We start from the raw sequence: 20,975 nt of genomic DNA on the forward strand, positions 1-20,975 counted from the left end.
GTTTGACGCTCAGACCGCGTTTATCTACGCACAAGCAAAGCATCAAGGCCCGTGACTTTGTGATGCAAACACAATGGTAAATGCCTCAAGTGTTCTTTTTCATGTGTGAAGGCAGCAAAACAAAGACCGGCCAAAAGAAGTGGTGTCTCAACACAAGCCCAGAAGGTATTTCAGTCTGGTGAATCAGGTAAACATGATGCTTATTGCAACCATGAAGCCACCCAAAATCATATTCATCTGCATGGTAAATTATCGAAAGCCTTCATATGTTCCAGCGGCATTTAGTTTAGCCATGCTAACCACGGTCCTTGATATGCTGTCCTAAGCCTGGAGTGGTTCTGACAAGGCGACATATGGCCATTGAGCTTGCACATCAACCCGTATCAGCATCCGGGCTGTCTTTGGCTTACATAATGTCGTCCTGCAAGCCCTGCTATCCCTTTGCTATGAGTTGGGTTGGAGACTTGGGGAGACCACCCAGCAGTAGTCATGGATATTCGCGCACTCTCTGTAATCAACTCCAGGTAGACACACGAAACAGCAGATCTGATGTGCAATCTAGCGGGCTCCAGAAAATCCGTTCAACACCACCATGGAGGTTAATCGCTTTATGGAAAGGCGAAGCATAGTATGACGAGGCCACTGGGCTGCTCAAACAAAGCCATCCCTTGCAAGGTGAATTCGCACCTCGGTTTAAGCACATTCACTTTGGCTTCTCTATGTTAAACCACGGGGTCGAAGGATCCCAACCCCTTTAAATACTTGGCTCCGAGGACATCTCTAACCATGAGAAACCTGAAACAAATCCACCGTACCATTCCTATCCACCAACATTCTCATTCAACGCAGTTTCACCCTATTCTTCTACCTCATGGAGACGAATCTTGTAATTCGTCAACGAAATAAGATGATAGACCCGTAAGTCGTCCTTGCTTGAGCCATAGCATCCTAAAAGTTGCTGTCCGAGTTTCACAGCTAAATCTTGAATGACAGCACGAAATGCAGTGTCTGCAGCCAGCCTGCCACCACGTCAGCCAAGGATCATATAAAAAAGGCCCATACCCACAACGGAATCGCGTTCTGCAACATCCAAGCTTGTCCTTGGAGTTGCGATGTCGATCGGGCCGACGATCTCTGGGATCATTGGCATATCGAACATAACTTCTACCGGCAAGGCGACCCGCTGGCTCGCAGCACAGCAGAGTCACACCTGTATAGAAAGACCAAGCCCCTCTTGTCCGCCCTGGTTCGAGCAGAAGCTGCCGAACTGAACGCAAAGAAAGACCGTGTTCGCTAGATTGAACTGGACATCACCTATGCCAATGAATATTGGATCACAACTCACGACCTGTCGTCGGAAGAAGTAGTGCTGCCAGGAGACCTTGATGCCCCGGAGAAGTACAGGCTGGTCGAGCTGTTAATCGATGTGCGTCGGGAGCTCCTTCAGGATTGGGATCAAGTATTGCAGGATCTGGCTGAGGAACTCGATAGACAGGTGAAGATGGAGAAGCTTATCAATGGATGGCCTTGAGATTATAAATCTTTGCTATGACGTCTATCTTGTTGGCAGACTTTGAGTTCTTATGCCCTGTTTGATAGTTGCGCCACCTCGTCCACTCGTGAATCAGTAGAGCCGAGACAGTCTGTGCTGTATTGCCTCCCTCCTTTGTTCGCGTTTGTTCCAGGTAGTGTCGCCAAGAGAATTGGCTGTTGAGCAAGCATTGGTTTATATGGTTTCATTCAAGCTTGTCATATGTCTTGCTTTGCGATGGGCTGGAACTCGAGGCAGTACTACCTGTTGACGGCAGAGCTGCTCCCGCTGCGGATCCGGGCCGCATCTAACCACATCGCTCATTATGTGCATCCACTTTCTGAACGCGTACGGTAATAAGCAAAGCTACCAAACATGCTCCTGACAGGGTCAGCCGGGAGCTTGTCATATGCCGGTTCTTTCTGGATATTCTCCGACCTCGCCATCCTCTGCGGGCTCTTGGTGTGGGTCACCATCCCAGAGACAGCTGGGAGGAGCCTAGGGCGGATGAACGAGCTCTTCTCCCTGCTGCGGTACCAGATAAGATTGTATGGAAACAACATTGCGGTGGCAGATTCGGATAATGAGCATTCCGAAACTGGTGACGTGAAAGAGCTATCTTCCCGACAGAGGGAGAGATCCGGGGATCTATCGAAACGGCCAATGGCGTCATCCTCGCAACGATTGTCAATGTGTAGTATTCTCGTACAAGCGAGATTCAGACGGGTACAGGGCTTGTGGTTTTGTCGTCTCGAATAATGGGGCTCCCGGAGAGTGCTCACTGCCTCGAGATATTGTCGTCGACAGAGATTTAGCTAGACGGAACTCTGTCCGCAGGAGTGGCGCTGGGGCTTGAGTGTATCAGATGGAGGAATCTTGATCATACGAATGAGCAAACGTTCAATTGAGGCGGATTGCCTGTATAATTATGGAAGATTGTAAGTTCGACGATTTGACTATGGGAGACGGTAGGAGGGTGCTAAAGACCTTGCTAAGTCTTTTTCCATCCACATAGTTACTTGACAACTGACATCGCCTCCATGTCACTAACACAGCCAATGTCTTCATTAATGAGTAGTGACTTGGCAACATACGTAAGTAATCCTGGTAATCTAGGTATGATGCATGATGAAAACGGGACTTTCATGTTCTACTTCATAATGGTCTTTATCATCGTTGGACCGACTTTGGCTCCTCGGATGAAACTAAACACAAGTCCACACTGGTGAAACAATACCACATGAGCTGTGCCATCATGCCTCAAAACAGCTCTTATATAACTGGGTCAATATACGGTATTGTCCCTATCTATAGTTGATATGCTTAACCAGGAGAAGGCGTACACGCATTCGTAGTCCGTGAAATTGATCTCGCCATTCACATTCATCAAGCCCGCGAGACCCCAAAGCTATGCGTGTCTGGAGAAAGTAAGTATCCACATTTCACGACTGGTCTGGATAATTAGTCCGTACTTCGAGGAATTGCTTCTCCGGAGCATCTGAGTCAGCACACATCTTTCGATAGTTCTCATCTGGCCGAAACCCACATGAAGTGCGTAGCCTTCCTCAAGTGCTCGGGGACCTCGGGGCGACAGTCCTCTTCGCACCATAAGAGGATGATCCTGAACATCGACAGATGGGGAGCGATCATTACTATGATAGTTTATCGACTCTCTATCAACCCCATAAGGTGCAGTGTGGCTCCTGTTTGCAGGTAGTGAGCGAAGCCGGCGGCAATGGCTCCGTCGAAGGAAGAACTGTAGGAACAAGGAGCCAGGAATGCAAGTGACAACCAATGCGATTATGGCAATCGTCGCTTCTGTTGAAAGCGCCATTGAGAGAATAATACACTGTATGGGGTACGAAGAAGCAGAGTTTGAGTAGAATAACGGTTTTGGAAAGTTCTCTATTGATTGAAAAACATTGAGTGACAAGTTTCAGGACACCGCACCATGAATCTTGGGCGGTCGCGGTTTTCTCACCCAGCATGCCGTGCACATCGTCGTCAAGTATAAAACTTACCAGTGAAAATGCGACAGGGAGGGGTGGGATGAGGCCACAAGTGGCTCGAAGAAAGGTGGACGGATTACTAACAGGTAATTCGTTTGCACTTGCATACCTCCAGATAAAACCCGGTCTTCTTTACTTCGAGGTACTTCGAGGTATGGGAGGGAGGTGTGAAGATTCGGCGCGTGGCTGGCAGAGGCGTCCCGCAGCTCAGATCAGCAGGCGGATATCCACATGGAATCCCCAAGCACGCCCAAATCCCGTGCTTGCCCGTGCTTGCCCACGCTTGCCCCCTGTCGCCCCAAGCCAGATGGCAGATTCTCACCTCCACCTCCAGGCGGCTTTCCCTACCGGTGGGTACTGGTGGGTCAATCATAAACCAATCCTACCTACTCTCCACAATGACGCCCGAGAAGACTGGTGGGAAACACATGCATGCTGCAGTAGGGCCGTTCCATGCTTGACGTTGCGGCCCGGGGTGCTGTCAGCTTTTGTAAAGTTAAGCCTGATTTGGCACAGCATGGATGTCGAAGTCCTTCAAACGCAGGAAAAATGCTGACCTTGCTACGGCCTTTTAAAGTCTTTTTATGGTCGGTGGTATCCTATACCGCCTGCTATGAGGCCAAAATGTTCCGTTAGGTCTGGGCTCTCGACCTTGATTGCACTCCCTTGGGGCGCTGCGGGTTGCGGCGGGTCGCGTTGCTGTCTCTTCCAGTCGGCTGTCGACATTCGGTGGCTTGCTTTGCAGCTAATGTGTGTGGACATCCTTTTGAATAGCCCACAAAAACGCTACGTCTTCACTAATTGAAGTACACTGCCATGCTCCTAAACAGGACACTGCTGCGCTTGTGTTCTGCGACACGCATACCAGGGGCATGGTGGGATCCGCGTTTTCCATCCAGGGGTATCCTGGACATACCCTTTTGGGAATCATGACCAGCTTGATTGGTTAGCAGACACCAGCTGGTCAGCAGACCCTGTGTTTAAAAAGAAGACGTCGCTCCTTCAAATCAGAATGTCTGCTTTGCTACACGCTCTACCGTTTTCTTTTTGCTCAAAACACCTAGCCCATCAAGGCATATGCACTTATCGACTGAAGCCGTTGTCGCCATTGTGGCTCTGATCACCATGTGCATTCCGGGGACGCTCATTGTGAAGTACCTAGCACGAGCAGGCTACTTTCGCCGTCTTGGGTTTGACCCAAGCAACAGAGTTACAAGACCTGGCACAGGATCGGATGGTGCAGATGAGGTTGGGCTTCTCTTGGATGGAACCGACTCCCCAGATGTGACCAGCGGTGTCTTGAGAGATCCAAATAACGAATGGGTAGCGGTCGTAAGTAGCGCCTTCTGGGTCACTCTGGGGTATTGCTGATTCATCGAAGCGCATCCGCGAAGTCCAGACAATACACTCAAACGAGCAGATGTGGATCCGATCTCAGACTGGATCTTCCCGGCGGTAGGGAACAACAGAGGAAACTTAAAAGTTTGGCGTTTGGGTGGAAGACGCAGTTTTGGTATCATTCAATTCATTGATGTGATGAAGCACGATGGAGTCGAGCCAAGGAGCGCTGAATAGCGGTGCATACTATCAAAAAGGCACCGATACCTTGATTTTCATGCTTGGCTCCTCTTAAAGACCAACCAAAATCTCGTTTGATGTTCCCTACTTCTTTTTCTTTTCGTGGTCTTACACAGTGGTCGCGGCGTACCGATGTATTGTCAACACGATTTTCCCCACGCTGTCCTTTTAGAAAGATCTTGCACAATGTATAACATAGAACTCGGAACCTCAATAGGATACAACGTACTACTTCTCCAATGAACTTCTGTTGAAGAACAGTCCAATGACTGCAGATCACGCAAATCAGCGATCGTCCCCTTGAATGGCAGCGAGGGGTAAATCGCCTGCAACCAATGGTGATGCGGCGGCAAGCACAGCACTACGACTTCTAGTAAGGCCTTTTCCTCGCTGCTAATTCGACCCATAAACAGTTCTGCGAGATTGCAGAATCGCTTGCTGTTGTGTCGTTGCTCGTTGTTATCGCCCCTGAAGCGATCTCGGCAGCCGTAAATACCCACAGGCAGACTCAATTGTGATGCACCCGGGGAAGAATGGGACACCTTGGGTTGGACATGAGCTTTATCATAAGATATAAGCGTTGCCATTGCAGCTATTGCATCTAGCTCGCAGGCAAATAGCTCTTCCGACAACCCCACATACATGTACGATGTCCCTTGTTCCGCCAGGCTTCAGAAAGATGGAGAGTCATCACCGCTCCCTATGGGTGCCCACAATTCGAGCCTTATGCCATCTGAAAGCTCTCGGCGTGATGGTATACGCTTTCAGAACGTACCCACGCATATTCTCTTGCGTGGAAATGCCGTGGCTCACAACACCCCTTCTTTTCGGAGTACAGGTCAGCCAGCATCTCACTCGTAAAGCTGCCTGTACCCACATGGATGAAATGGCCTTCCTCGAGAGTTCGAGGGTCAGAAGCTAGCCTCCTTTGTTGCAACATAAGCGCAGCATGTGTGTCTGGAGCTGGAGCGTTTCCAGAGAATGTTCCAAGCCGGCGTACCGGTCTATCTCGGTGGGTGGTGGTGGTGGCTGTAGTGGGCGACAGGCCCAGCCAGGCCAGGTAACCTCGCTGGACAATTATTATCGCGCTCGGTATGCAGGTTGCAAGTAAGGCTACGATCGCGATCGTGGCTTCAGCCGACAGAGTCATGGCATGGGCTGACTGTGCAATGGACGAATAAATTGATCGGATGAGAATGTGGATAAAGAATATCGAGAGAGTTAGAATAATCAGTGACGGTGCATGCTGGTTTTGTATCCCACGCAAGCGCCCTGGGGATTTGATGCAAGCGCCCCTCGAGGTTCAGATGCAAGCTGTGCTCGGTGAGTCGCTGCAGGTACCCCCACAGCTCCCTTGAGAACATTGCTTTTGGCGCAGCCAAGCAGCAGCCGCATTCCCGCCCGACGATCTTTGGTGACGTTTACCCTGTATGAATGCGTAACGGTCGGCGAAAAGACCGGTGCTATCCATCGCCTTGACTGTTAAGAATCGGCATTTTCCGTGTTTTTCGCAGTACAGTAGAGATTTCGGCCAAAAGATCAACACCGATCATCTAACATACCTGGTCAAGCCCTAGCCAAACCCCGGCCGATCCTAGCAATTGTTGGCTTCATTGGCACCCATACCTAGATCATCGACAAGGCTGAGAAACCCTTGTATTTTGAAGTGATTATCTTGCCACTCCGAACATTTCGGAGAGTCTCATTTCGTACAGTCCTAGGACGTACCATTCCGATACGAAAAAGATAACGTTTGGCAATTAAGGGGATACTTCGAAGAAGTGCCTATCAGACCTGCCTACACTCTATACCTCGCTTTGAAAAAGGTTCAGGACTTTCAACGATGAAAAGCGGTTGCACTGTAAATGTGACTTTGTAGCATTGGCATTGCGAATTACTGTCACATCGTACCTCTACATAATCTAGACTCTATGTACAGTAGACCAAGTTGGCACACCTCGGGCGTGTCATGGGAGGCTCATACCACCGGTGCGGCAGAAGACAATTACTCTTCTTGGTTGACCCCACCCATCGGTATTCTCGCCGCTTGCCTCGCGAAGATCTACTCTTTCGGAAAATCTTCCGTCTCCCCTTGGCAGTTCGACTTCCTCGCCAAACGGTCTCGTGTGATCTACGTCCCGTCTGTTATGGTGCGGAAAGCTGATCAGCGGGAGCATACTGCCTAGAGCTTGGTTCAGTTCCACCTTCGAGGCAATCAAATCTAGGATAGAGCATACATACAATGAGAAGTACTCGAACCCATGGCGTAGGGTAGAGATGTGTGCGGCATGGCAGACACGACCCGCCGATGAAGGGTGACTCGGTTCGAATCTCGCCAAGAACCCAAGAACTGGGACCGTGAGGGTCTTCAGTCTGGTTTGACCACGGGCTCAGCTGCGTGCCTGCAATCTCTACTTGTACGCAAGGATTTGGAGGGAGCACGAGGGTGCGCTCCAAGCGATAACATGACATAGAAACATTGAAGAGTACTCTGCGGATCTTTCACAGGAAATCCTTCATTATGACAGATTCCGGTGTTTTCCCCTGAGATACCCCTGTGCCCCACAGAATTTGGGCCGCAAAACCTCAACTTGGTAGAGCGGACGAGGAGTAAGCATTGGCAATGCCATTCATCCTCTACCAATCACCATTGGGAATAAATCGCCTGTGAGGTATTGAGCGCCAACAGCCACACTCATACTTTTGCCAGTGGGCAGAAATTGGTACCAAAATGTCTGCTGGCCGCTTGAGCCTGAACAACGGCAGTCTATTCAAACACCAAAACTAACCTTGGCCTAGCATACCCGAGCGACCCCCACAAGCCTAAATTCTGGAGACACTAGGAAGCTTATCTTTACACCATTCCCGAGTCCTTTTCGCGCAACATCTTGCCCGTCCTCAAGCAAGTAACACATATTCCACCATTGCAATACCGGGGCTGGGACTGTAATCTCGTGTTCACTGTGGTGCCATCCGTTTTTCTTGTGTTTCATGCTCCCACAAGTGTTGCGCTTGCGGGTGGGCTTGCAACCGCCAGATTTGTAGGTACTCGAGGTTTCCAACAGCCTGTCTGGTCTGGGCCCCAAATAAGCTTGGATCATTACACGCGGGACCGGTGGAGGAGAAGTACCAAACACTTTGTGTAGTTCGAACGGTGAACGACTCCTTGCGCTACTACATGTATATCCTCGTCAGCAAATATCTTCAAGTGGTTTTTTTTTTCGTAAATATCGCGAACACCTACATGTTCCAATCGCCCTTCCTCTAACAAATGGTTCTGCCTCTGAGAAATCGCAGTGGGCAGCATTTGAGAAGATGCATCTAGTTCGAATATGGTGTCTTGGCTGTTGGTCAAATCGCTGGTACGATGTGGAAGGAAGCGGCGAAGGTATCCTCTTCTGACAACACAGTTAACAATGGGGATGCAGATCATGGCGAACAGACCAACTAGGCCTATGGTTGCTTCAGCGGAGAGGGGCATGGCGTCCAAAGCGAAGCGACGTGCACGAGAGAATGTTGACTGAGGAAATGTGTTGAAAGTGTGGTGCTTGGTGCCAATATCCAAGAATGCTGATGAGTTTCCTCTTACTACCTAGGTAGCTAGTAGGCGGTGATAAAGATTGCAAAGTTGAGACAAATGAGCTGGGGCCGACCGAAGCTCCCTAGTGTCATCGTTGGTCTTGCCTTGATCATCCATGTATGTTACACAGTAGTGTTCGAAAGCATCCTGAATGGTCGCAAACCTCAATCTGCGACCAGGGGGGCACATGCATCTCGTACTCAGAAGCGCAGCAGGGTGCCCTGGTTGGCTCTCTACGGAGTACTCACTCAGGTACGTTGTCCAACCCACCTGGCAATCGGCCTTGTACCTAGCACGCCCGCACCACTCAACTGCTTGCTGATGACCCCCCTTGCAAGTTTACCACACATTACTGGCCAAAGCTGCCACCCATCCCATTCAAGCGCTTGGCTTCTACACTCTCTCTGTGTGCTCAGCCTGATCATGCTTGGCCGCCATGCCCACATCCTCCAGTCCAGAAAAGTCAGCCACACCAAACAGCTCGTCCATTCGCTCGAGGGAGATCTGTTTACGTCATAGGGTTAGCCATTATCCTGTTGAAAGTGGAAAACACAGCCTTACCCCTTTGGTCTCCGGGATCCAGAACGCAGCGACTCCCATCGCGAAGCAGAACGACCCGTAGATGAAATACGTCCCGTACCCGGTCGAGCCGCCGGCGTTCACGAGCATCACGGGGCTGACCCTCGCGACGACCAAGTTGAACAACCACTGCGTCGCCGCCGCCAGCGCGACGTTGTAGCCCCGCAGCCGGTTGCTCGGGATCTCGGACACGTAGATCCAGCACACGGGGCCCCAGCCGAACTGGAAGGCCGCGGCGAAGATGTACACCATGACCAGCGCCACGTACCCGGCGGCGGGGATGCTCGCGGCGTCGGCCTTGGGCGGGTCGAAGCGCACGTAGAAGCCGAGGTAGAACATGCAGAACCACATGGCGAAGGCGGTCCAGACGAAGGACCACCGCCGGCCCAGGGTGTCGGCCAGGAAGACGATGAAGATGGCGCACGAGGTCATCTTGACGATGCCGTACACGCCCGTCGCCAGCAGCGAGTTGGCGTTGCCCGTGACGCCCAGCGCCGTGAAGATGGTCGGCGCGTAGTAGTTGATGGCGTTGGTGCCCGTCCACTGCTGGCACACCATCAGCCCGATCGACAGCAGCGCCCGGTTCCGGTTGCCCGGGATCAGCCAGCACTCCTTCTGCTCGGCCCAGAAGCCCTCGCCGTGCACGCTGCGGCGCTCGTTCTCGAGCTGGGTGCGCAGCTCGAGCAGCTCCTGCTGGATGTAGGGGTGGCCCACGGGCAGGTGGCGCACGTCGGACAGGACCTCGGACGCCTTCTCCCAGTTGTCCTTGCTGGCGAGCCAGCGCGGCGACTCCGGGCAGAAGATGATGCTGGCGAAGATGAGCACGGGCGGCAGGGACTGCATGGCGAGCGGGACCATCCAGGCGCCGTGGCCGGCGATGTGCAGCAGGGAGCCGTAGTCGATGAAGAAGGCGACCATGGCGCCCATGGTCTCGAAGAGCTGGTAGAAGCCGACGAGGAGGCCGCGGATGCCGCGGGGCGAGTTCTCCGAGACGTAGGTCGGGGCCAGCATGGTGGCGCCGCCAAGGCCGAGGCCTTCGACGAATCTTTTGATGCCGTCAGCCACTCCATTATATCTGCTGTGGGTGCGAGGATATGCGGCGCTCAGTCTAGCCTACCTTCCGATGTAGAAACAGGCATAGTTGCCATACGAGAAAGCCTGGAGTATGCCGCCGATGAAGGCAAAGACGGATACGATCATCAGGCTGGGTTTGCGTCCGAGGAGATGGGCGATCGGGTTGGTGAGCAGCGCCCCCGCAAAGGCACCAGCTTGCATGACCGTGACAAAGTTGGCGGAAAGATTGGCTCGCGCCAGCTTGTCATCTGCGCTATTGCCCGTTGGAATGCGGAACTCGCTATAATGTCATTGGAGGTTAGTTTTGATTCTCACTCGGCCGGGACATGCATTTGCGACGATGCGTACTGTTGGAAATCGGGCATCGTGAGGACTCCGCCGATGATACCGGTGTCCATGCCAAAGAGTGTGCCGCCGAAGCATGCCTATACAGGTTGGAAGACATGAGTAAACGCGAGATCACAGATCAGCAGTCCCTGCCTGAGGGGTTGGATGACATACCGCAGCGGCCAGCGCAAACACACGCCAGTTGTACACTTCGGGCGGATCGAGCTCGATAGAGTCATTGCGCACAACGCGCCGCAGGAGGCGGTAACTACGACCCATGTTTGAAAGCCGTCTGTACACTAGACTTGGAGGTTTGATCTAGAGGTTGTCTCGCGGCGTTGGGCAGTCAAGACAGTTTCCGGGCAGCGGCCTCTCTATTTAACAGCAGATCCGGCGAGCGCACCTCCTGTGGCCCCGCGCGTTCACCCAGCAAATCACCCTCGAGTAAGCGCAAGGGTGTCGGCATCAACTGGCCGCATTGGTGCGTCATTTGCTGAGTGAGAATTCTCTCGACAAGGTGCCCAGCAATGAGAATCCACCCCGTCATGTCCCCCCTCCCCCTTCCGTCCGCAGAGCGGATCCGCCTCGCTTCAGGCTGATTACCGTTCCCCATCCCCATGCGGGGGTTGGCAGACCTTGCCAAATGCAGGTCGGATTGGAAGGGTGAGACAGCGTGCCGCGCACACTAGCATGGGCTCTCGCGCTACGAGGAGGTGGTGATCATTTGAGAATATCCGTGGGATGGCAGTGGTGTGGGGGGCAACTCTCGGTGATTGGTGCGGCAGCAAAGGTAAGCTTTCTCGGTTGTTACATCCGTTCTTGGCTTGTTGAAGACAAGCTTTTGCGTTGTTGCAAGTCCGGTCTCGGCAACTTTAGTGTCATTGGCAAGAGTTGGCAAGAGTCTCGATGATACAAAGACCTAGAGTTGATGAAAGCGCAACATCTTTGTGCGCAAAACCCCTTTCAAAGACTGATTCCCGGAAGCAAAGAGGCCTCAGGCCCCCCACTGCATAGTAACTATCGACCAAACTCATAGCACCGCACTCCGTGCGTCTTGCCTTCAACACTGTCCACGGTCCTCTTCTGCCACTTGGGGTTGAACGCCAGTTGCAGCTCTTCTCTCCCCTCTCCGGCCGCCATTGATGGTTCCACGGCCTCCACAGTGGCAATCAATCCCATAGTCTTCAATGAGGCGATGCCTGCGCAGGTGTTGTCCAATTCTCCAGACCTTACCGGGGCAGACTGCTGCGACAAAACCAGCAGCTCCAGTATAGAGTCCCAAGCCTCGCTCGCCCGAGACTTCCAAAGTCCCCAAATGGTATGAAGAAGGGCGATCAGCGCGTGCAGCAAGAGCAACACCACGGCAATATAATCAAACCAGGTTTTCAGAGCCATGACGTAGCCCGTGAATACCGCGTGCATCTCGGTGCGCATCGAGTCGTGGTCCTGCAGCACTTCCGGCAGCGAGAAAGACTCGACCGGCGGCCCGATGCGGACTATCTTCCACGCCAGGTGTTCTGGCATCTCGGTCCACTTCTTGACCCAGGGCGGAAAGAGGTTCTGGGTATCCCGCTGCAGCTGCCAGCCAACCCGGGACAGTCCATCGGCTAGGAACATGGAGATGGTGATTTCCATGCTCGTCAGCCTAACTCCCGCATCAAATTCATTGTTTTTGTCCACTGTCGGATACGGCGTTCTCGAGAGCAGCCGTTCAAGTAGCGTGACTTCGTTGGGTGAGCTGGAATGACCTCTTGCGGCACTGTCCTCCGCAAGCGAAGCATCCGACACACTCGGCGACAACAGGTCGTACCAGTTTGGGTGCAGGCTTATATGATCCCATGCACCATCGTTCCTGGGGTGCCATGAAGGGGATGCCTGGTCGATATTATTGTCATTGGCAAGCTGCGCTTTGACAACGTTGCGCAACCTGTTGCTCGTGAACTCGTGGGACTGCAATTCATCGCCTTCCAGTCTTGCATCGATGATGGATTGGCCTCTGCCCCAGCGTGCGTCCACGGTGCATGTCACTGGCGACATGTCTGTCCCGTTTGAGCCGGCCAGTAATATCAAGCCCAGTGAGCTTGCATCTCCAGCGTCAATATCAATAGGGATGACAAATAGATTGAACTCGCGAGGCTTGAGAGAGAATATGCTGCCATTTACTACCCCCAACCCCCGTTCCTTGAAGGCCTGCTGAACGTTTGCCGTGACAGCAACGGTTTTATTGGCCCGAGTCCGACGGTACAAGGAGAATTGCTCCAACACAGGGAAGGTCATGTTGGTTGCTGCATATTCGATCGAGACATTCCAGTGACGTACACAGCTTGTCCTGACCACAGGGAGTTTCATGTCCACCTCGAAAGACTTGACCTTTGCTAGATCGAGTGACCTTGGATACGCCGGCCGACCTGTCTGGGATTGGTCTCGGAGCATCCTAAGCGCTACCTTGTAGAAATGAACCGAGGCATCTAGCATGTTCGCAGAAGGGCCGTGCGTTGTATAGACCCAGGTATCTTTGTCTAATTGTTGATCGGCGACAACGTAGAAAACTTTCCGCATCGTTTCATCCTGGAGGGTGACCTGGTAAGGCCGCTCAGGGAACTGCCACCATGTCCACAAGTGAGCACGCAGGGCAGTGAAGCCGGACGATGGGCATTTATAGTTGTGGATTCTGGAGTAGTCCGACGAGCAGTTGTAGCCTTCCAAGTAATGGGCGTCGAGTCTTGTTGGCCAGATCTGGGCTTCGCTTCCTACGACCGTTCCAAATCAGAGTTGAATAGGTGCGTTGAGACTGTTGCAAACAACATAGTTCCTGACTTACCATTAAGCCAGTAAACCATCCCCCCGGCAGGCCATTCCATCACTCTAGGGATCATGAGAATAGCACTAGCTGGCCCTGCGAGTGCGGCTATGATTCCTCCTACCCCGAGTAGCACGATGACTGGCAGGTTTCTTTTCCATCGATGGCCTCGATAAGCCAGCAGGCCTCCCCAGAAGTCCGGGGACCAGAAGTAACTAGAAGAATCAACTAGGAGTCAACCATATTTGCCAAGTCGAAGCGCTTCCAAGTTGGACAAATGGACCTTATCTGTGTGAACGCCTTGTCCGAAGCTAGCCAACCCAGTGGCACACCGTCTCCGGAAGCTAACTGAGCCCGTAAAACGTGTAGAATTACAGTTGTAAGACTCGCAATGATAAGAAGCTCCTGGTGAGTCGTTCAGCTCTTGCTTGTATATCCAAACCGAGCATGGATCAAAGGAATGAGATGTACCTGCATCTTGGCAGCGACCTGCAATAATCCCATCTTGACGCCGTCCATATTGAGGGGACCCTCAAGGTCTCTCCCGATGAAGCGGCCCCTGATATTGATAGCAATCAAAGCCAGTGAGATGGTGGCTGGTAGGATGTGCACGGCCGAGCGCGACAGGGCGGCGCGTCGTGATTGATAAATGATGGGTTTTCTGGGCTCATCTCTGAAGATGGCAACGACAATTGCCAGGCCAACGGCTCGGAGGAGCAATCTGAATCGATGCCTCAAGTCTACTAGGCTGGCTAGTGCTGCATGAAACAGCGCACCAGGTCTCCATTTCTGTAACCTGCTAGCTTGAGACGATAGAGCCCACATCAGACAGCAATGGCAGAAAGTCAACAGTTGTTCAAGTAACCTAGGTTAGAATTTGAGGTGAATTGACAATCACTAAGTATTGTAATTGGAAAAGAAAATCAAGGACTAAGTATCATTGATGCATTGACGACGTCTGCTTACCATCAGGCTGTGACAACTCTCGAACTTTCGAAATTACCCCACCCTAGCTGCCTGTAAACATGGCTATGTTCGATTAACATCCAATCAGAGCCAGAGCTCTAGGCAAACCTGGGCTGACATTGCTTTTGTCTGCATAGCCTGGTGGATGCTGTCAGCATTTCAACCTGATCTTCGCGGCTACACTTCGTCAAGCACTTCATACCAGCTTCATGATGAATATCAATGACTATCTGGGTGTGTGGTGGATTCCCAGTATCATCAGCGTACCCTCAGATAAGAAAAAGTCAGTCCAGCAAGTCTTTACTCTTGACCAGATCCCAAGTTGTCTCGGCGTTGTGTGCGAGAAACGCTTAAGCGATATTATCCACAAACTCCATTTTGACAGCAGTTAGGCACTTGTGAGTATGTTCAGGGTCTAAGAGGCCGTGTCCTTGAAGTAACGCCTGCAATATTTGGCTTTGAAGACAGGTTGACTTCTGGTTCCCAGAACTTTATAATGTCCGGTGTTGTTCAGGCAATTACATTCTGTCGACTTCGTACCTGCCTTCTCTCTCAGCGTTTTGGTTGCCACCTTGTCCAGCCGCTCCTAAGCTTTGTACCAAGTTAAACCACCCGTTCATCTGTTATGTCATCACCCTCAACCGCAACACCCTATCCACCTTGGCGAGCTTCTAACACCGTCTTCCCTCTCATCAACACCTCTCACTCCTCCTACCCCTCAGTCCTCAAGACTGTCAATCCCCAACCCCAAAGCATCACACCTCGCGCTCTCCCCAAACACAACCTGCCGCCCTCCCCACTGCAAAAGCCTCTGCGTCGGCCTCTCCCCCTCCCCGACGGGACTCCACCTGCCCCCGCTCTCCACCTCGGCCAGCAGCTCCCACCGGCCCCTGGCCCGTAGATACTCCGGGTCCGGGTTGGGATCCCCCGTCCGCGCGAAGGCGGTCCAGTACTCGCCGACGAGCCTCATGAACGGCCCGTCCAGGCCGTCCCTGTCGGGCGCGCCGGCGCGCCTCTCCGTGCCGAACACGACCATCTGCTCGCCGGCGTGGCACTTGAAGTACTCGAGATCCGGGTCGCCGTCGGGCCGCGCGGCAGTCTTGGGCGGGTCGCAGTAGGCCGTCGTGTAGCCCCGCGGGCTGTACGTCCGGTTGAACACGTAGCTGTAGACGTCGCCGCCGAAGGCGCGGTGCCGCGCGGCGGAGTAGGCCTTGGCGTTGTCGAGGCACGCGAACACGCCCTCCGTCACCAGCGCGACGGAGACGTTGTAGATCTGCGCGGGGGTCAGCTTGTCGCCCTGCTTCACGCCGGGCGGCAGGAAGGGCCTGATGGCGGGGCTGCAGGCCGAGATGTTGGCGTTGGACATGCCCAGCCGCCCGAGGACGTGGTCGCGCAGGTAGGAGCCCAGTGTGTCGTTGGCGGCGGGGAAGTCGGGCATGTCGATGGCCGACTCGTCGCGGTTGGTGCCCGTCATGACAGCGATGCCCGCCGGCGGCGGGTGGTTGGTCTGGTTGACGACTGTCTCGGGGGAGTCTAGGTAGACGCCGTCTTCGACGGCGGTGCTGTTGAGTGAACACTAATTTAGTAGCTCGCTCTTAGACCATTGCCTCTCCCTTTTCAAGGGACAGCATCGGGAAACTTACTTGACATTCGGATCGAGATTCACAAGATCGAACCCATCAATCTTAGCAAGGCAACCAATCTCATCCTCCGCACCCTTGCACCCCGCCGCCTCCAACACTTTCACCGTCTGGTCCTCGTACGCCTGCTCGGGGGTAGGGTACCGCGCGTACCGGAACTTGCCCCCGCTCGGCCACCCGACGGGGTCGGACATCATGATCGCGCGGTGGAACAGGCCGCGGGCCCGGGGGCTGCCGAGCATCATGCGCGTGGCCTGCGCGCCGGCGGACTCGCCAAACAGCGTCACCCGCGCCGGGTCGCCGCCGAAGAAGGCGACGTTGTCGCGCACCCACTCGAGCGCCGCGACCATGTCGCTCAGGCCGTAGTTGCCCCTGTGGATGCCGTCCGCGAAGGCCAGGAACCCGGCGTTGCCGACGCGGTAGTTGACCGACACGGCCACGACGTCGCCCCTGCTGGCGAGGTTCGTCCCGTCCGTGTTGGTGTTCTTGCCGGACCCGCTCGTGAAGCCGCCGCCGTAGAGGTACAGCATGACGGGCTTGAGCTTCGACGAGCCTGCCGCCGCCGCCGTGCCGTTCTCCCCCGGCTCCGGCAGGCTGCTCGTCCAGATATTCATAAACAGACAGTCCTCGCTGCTCCCGCTCTTGACCTCGCCCACGGGCTGCACGCAGTCGGCGCCCGCCTCGACGGCCAGGACCTCGGCGCCGGGCGCCTCCTCCGCCCCTTTCCGGACGCGCGCGTACGCGAACCGCGCCGGCCGCTCGGCGTACCGGACGCCGCGGAACTTGAACGCGTGCGCGTCCCGGTACCCCGTCATGCGGTACCCGGCGACGGGCAGCGCCACGCGCCACCTCTCCGAGGAGTCGGCCGTGGACGAGTTGGACAGCGGCGCCGACTGCGTGCACAGCGCGGGCAGCTCGCTGGCGCAGACGACGTCGGACCTCACGCTGCCCCGCGGGCTGATGGCGCGGCACGTGCCGTTGCTGCTGCTGCTGCTACGGGCGATCCAGTACAGCGTGTCGCTCGCCGCGCGGCCCTGGTAGACCTGGTAGGACAGCGAGGCGTTGAGGGCGGCGGCGAAGGACGCGGCGTCCGGGTCCCAGAGGGTCTCGCCGAGGAGGGCGCAGGACCGGGATGCCTCGCCGTAGGTGCTCTTCTGGCTGACGAGGATGGCGGAGGAGCCGTTTGTCGGTGCGGCTGGAGGGGAAAAATAGGGGGTGTCAGTCAGGGGGGTGTCTTTCTCTGATATGCATGTCCCTCACGTACAGTCCAGGTTATTCTCCGAGAGAATCGTAAGACCACCGCCCGTGTATAGCCCGCTGACGGCGAGAGGGAACGCCAGGGCGCGCAAGGCGTGAACACGCCACGAACAAGTCCTCATCGTAGCCATTGCTCTGTCGTACAGTATGTAGGGTATGTAGGGCCTAGGCTATAACAAGATAAAAGTCCCAAGAGCCAGGACAGGAGAGAGAGCCGCAACATGTTACACCACAGCATGCGCGAGCATACCCTCCTCAATATATATCCCTCCCCCGATTTTACCCCAACCTCTGGCGATCTGCCGCCCGGAGCTTCTGTGCAGAAAAAGCTTGAGCCTCGGGCCTTCTCCCCCCCGCCCATTGCGGCCCACGCGGGAATTGGCCTTTTAAATTGCGAACTGCACATTAACCGGACGAGTGCCTCGTGCCGTGTTCCTGCATGTAAAGTGCAGCGACGGCCCGAGCGCGCGAACAGTGCCAAGAGCGTTGCGTTCATACGACAGGGTTTGAGCTGGCCGTAGGAAGGAAGGTTGCATCGTACGGGAGTCACTGAAGCCAATGTCTTAGCATTGGGGGCCGGACAGTCCGGGACCTCGTGGCAGGGCCGACTTCGACGGCGTGTCTCGTTGCTTGTACGGCCTCAAGCTTGGCATCCAGTCTCCGACTCTTGAAGGCCGCCTTGTTGAAATTCCTGTCAGCATTTAGTTCAGCATCCTCCCCGCGAACCGGGCCGTCGGTATCATCATCATCCAGTCGAACATGTCAAGCCGTTTGATGCGCCCCAATCTCCACCACCAGGGACCTCCAAGAATATCACACTCAAGGCGATGCCAACGTTGTTGCTCATGGGTATGTAAGATTGAAAAATATGCTGCTATGCATAGGCTGAAAATAATCCCTCTCCAAGAAAACGCCGTGTGTAGATGCTGATTATGACCCGTCCTTTTGTTTCCCTCCCGTGCATGCAAAGTATCCGTCGCTCACGCGCGCGAACTATCGTCACCCGCCACGGCCCTTGATAAAGCCCATATCTACAGTACTTTCGTCCTCCGCTGTCAGCCGACCCATGGCCCTGCCGCCCGTCTGTGGTGGGCCGGCTTGCCGATGCTGCTCCAGAACGCCCGTATGGAGATGTTCCACCGGACCATGTCCGCCGACTGCTGAGCGATATTCTCGATCGCGCGCTGGGATAGGGTGAAGGCGTCGTGGAAGAGGTAATTCTCCGGGTCGCCGCAAGCAGCGCCGTCCCTCCTTCCGAGTCGGCCAGTCGTCGGATGAAACGACATGCTCTCCAGGGTAGCCCTGACATCGTGCGTCCTCTTGGACTGCTGTTGCTCGTCGTCGGCAACATCGTCACCAGGTGCACCCGTGTTCGGGTTGTCTATTTCCTTGACACTGACAGCAAGACTGGGCTCGGTGCTGGTGTTGTTGTAGGCCACCTCAACACACGGCGCGAGGACCTCGACGAACTCGGCGGCCGTCTCGTTCGCCCCGACTCCAGTCGCATCTTCTAATCCCAGATCCCGAAACTGGCGCTCGATGATCAATGGGATAATGTAGTGGGGCATGTCATACAAAACGGCATCTCGCACAGGAGGTGGCAAAGCGGGTTGAGGCTCCTCTTCTTTCTTGTTCCCTTCAGCGACGTCGCGTCGTCCAAAGGTCAGGTTCGGGGGCGGCTTGGAACTCATAACGCCATTGTGACCGTGCTCGTCCTTCTCGTTCTGCGCTTCTGTCTTGACCCAGCTTTCCAAGGCGTTGGCCATGCCTTGGTTCCATCTCTCGGTCAGACTAACAGCATTCCGCTGCTGTTCTACCTTTGAGTGCGGCTTGATCGCAGCCGGACGCGCCCGCGCCCAGGCGGGAGTGAGCGATGGGTCGAAAATCTGCGGGATGACGATTCGAAAGGGTTCGATGGTGGGGTCGCCGGTGCTTCGATAGGTCGAGTTCGGATCGAGATGAGGTACGGGAGTCGTCCGGCCATAGTAGTCCGAGTGCGCGATCGACTTTCCATCTAGAGAAGCCTGATAGAGGCGTTCTACGTTGACGAATACTTGTTGGACAAGCCTGTCGACATAGATGAAGGAATCCTCGCGAGGCAGGGCGGCCAGGGACCAGACGTCCCAAAAGCCGAGATTAAACACCCAAAGCGTCTCTCTGGGTGGCCTCTCGGGCGCCGGCATCGACAAAAAGGTCGACACCTGGGATGCGAGATCGGGAATATCGCTGGACACGGGATACTGATCGTGGAGAAACGAGTAATCGGGTCCTGGCGGGTTGGCGCTTTGCGAGTCCTGGATAGCCTCTTCAACGGCTGCCGCAAATACGTCGTTGGAGACGAGCGATCGATGAGGGGGTTTGAGAGTAGGTATCAGCGACAAATACCTCGTGCAGTTCAACTGAGTCTGGGTCAGCATGGCACGGCCACTGGGTTGTGCAGCGATGGGGTGCATACCTCTTTACAAAGCACCTCGGTCCACCCCTTGGCGCTCTCAGAGCCGCCGCCGTTCTCCGACCGTGCTGGCACGGCGATACCATTTTCTCCAAACACCACTATCCTCAGTCCTCCACCTATCTCTTCCTCTGATGGTGGGCGCTGGCCGTCCTCCTTGCCGCCTGGTTTCCACCGTACCAGGTCGCTGTACGACGACCCGAATGTGACATCTGACACCCTTTCCGGGAGAAGCCTCGTGAGGAGAATTATGCCGACCAGACAGAGGGCCAAATGCAGCAGTAATCTCGGACCTCCTTTCAAGACGCGATTGGAGAAGAAGGCCAGGAGGGAGCGCAGGCAGAAGTGGTCGTGGCCGGTGTGGTCGCCGAGCAGCCAGCCCGAGGGCCCGTTGGCGATCATTGTGTTTTGTTGTGTCGCCGCCGCGTCCACGGCCATCGAGCGGCTACACTGGTCCTTCAGGTTCGCAAATGGACGGATTGATTGATTAAAGCAATGCCGGGGCCTGGTCGTGGCTGGCAGCGAGATCCTCGGCCGACTCTCAAGCTCAAACGGGTATGATCGAGCGGTTGAGAGAGGCAAGAAAGACAATGCCGAAAAGCGTATGTGGTCGGATGAAGTCCAGAGCTCCCTTGGATCTGCTTCGTCTCAAGAAGGGACCCGCCTGTCGGGGAGGGTGGGATGACGATCGGATCGTTTGGCTGGTGGATGCGGGCGTTCGGGCGGCGGCGATGCCAAGAGATTGCCAAGCCGGCTTGGTAACGGGCTTGGGCAGACGGGCAGGAAACGCCAAACAAGCGACGTGACAAGTGTGTCGATCTTTCGGACAGGCGCCAGGACGAAAATCGCACTTGGTGGATTGAACTTGCTCCTCTGTGCAGCAGGATGTGGGATGTGTGTGTATTGAGAAAAGGAGAGAGAGAGAGAGCTGAGAGGGAAGTGCGGCGTTGACAAAATCAGAAGGACAGAACCGGGGGGGAATTGGGGGAATTGGGGGAAGGAATCGTGGAGGGCCGAGTCGACCAAGAAACGGCAGGAACCGCGCGGACGCACGCTAACTAGTTACTGCCAACAATAGCAGCAAGGGTCAGGTCAGATGGGGGCAGGGCAGTCGAGCTGGCGTGTATCGTCGTCTCGCGTAGTCTGGCCGCCAAAGAAAAGCCACAGCAGCGATGGCGTGGC

At 54.8% G+C, this 20,975-nt stretch overlaps 3 protein-coding genes across 3 annotated transcripts; all 3 read right to left on the bottom strand.

Moving 5' to 3' along the window:
- Nucleotides 1-9,091: 9,091 nt before the first annotated feature.
- Nucleotides 9,092-10,957, bottom strand: E0L32_005997 (uncharacterized protein; the record flags this gene model as incomplete). Its single annotated transcript, XM_031140582.1, has 5 exons — nt 9,092-9,202; nt 9,260-10,322; nt 10,395-10,631; nt 10,700-10,776; nt 10,853-10,957. 5 exons carry the CDS (start codon nt 10,955-10,957, stop codon nt 9,092-9,094), a joined length of 1,593 nt encoding a protein of 530 aa, XP_030995237.1.
- Nucleotides 10,958-11,695: 738 nt separating this feature from the next.
- On the bottom strand, nt 11,696-17,472 carry E0L32_005998 (uncharacterized protein; the record flags this gene model as incomplete). The annotated part of the gene is made up of 7 exons (XM_031140583.1): nt 11,696-13,428; nt 13,500-13,706; nt 13,754-13,883; nt 13,950-14,037; nt 15,329-16,006; nt 16,088-17,279; nt 17,349-17,472. The coding sequence occupies 7 exons, from the start codon at nt 17,470-17,472 to the stop codon at nt 11,696-11,698; spliced, it is 4,152 nt and encodes a 1,383-aa protein (XP_030995238.1).
- Nucleotides 17,473-18,396: 924 nt separating this feature from the next.
- Nucleotides 18,397-20,195, bottom strand: E0L32_005999 (uncharacterized protein; the record flags this gene model as incomplete). The annotated part of the gene is made up of 2 exons (XM_031140584.1): nt 18,397-19,740; nt 19,797-20,195. 2 exons carry the CDS (start codon nt 20,193-20,195, stop codon nt 18,397-18,399), a joined length of 1,743 nt encoding a protein of 580 aa, XP_030995239.1.
- Nucleotides 20,196-20,975: the final 780 nt, after the last annotated feature.

The sequence above is a fragment of the Thyridium curvatum genome (assembly GCF_004353045.1).
Source record: "Thyridium curvatum strain D216 chromosome Unknown NODE_33_length_396248_cov_80.180210, whole genome shotgun sequence".
NCBI classification, from domain to species: Eukaryota; Fungi; Ascomycota; class Sordariomycetes; order Thyridiales; family Thyridiaceae; genus Thyridium; species Thyridium curvatum.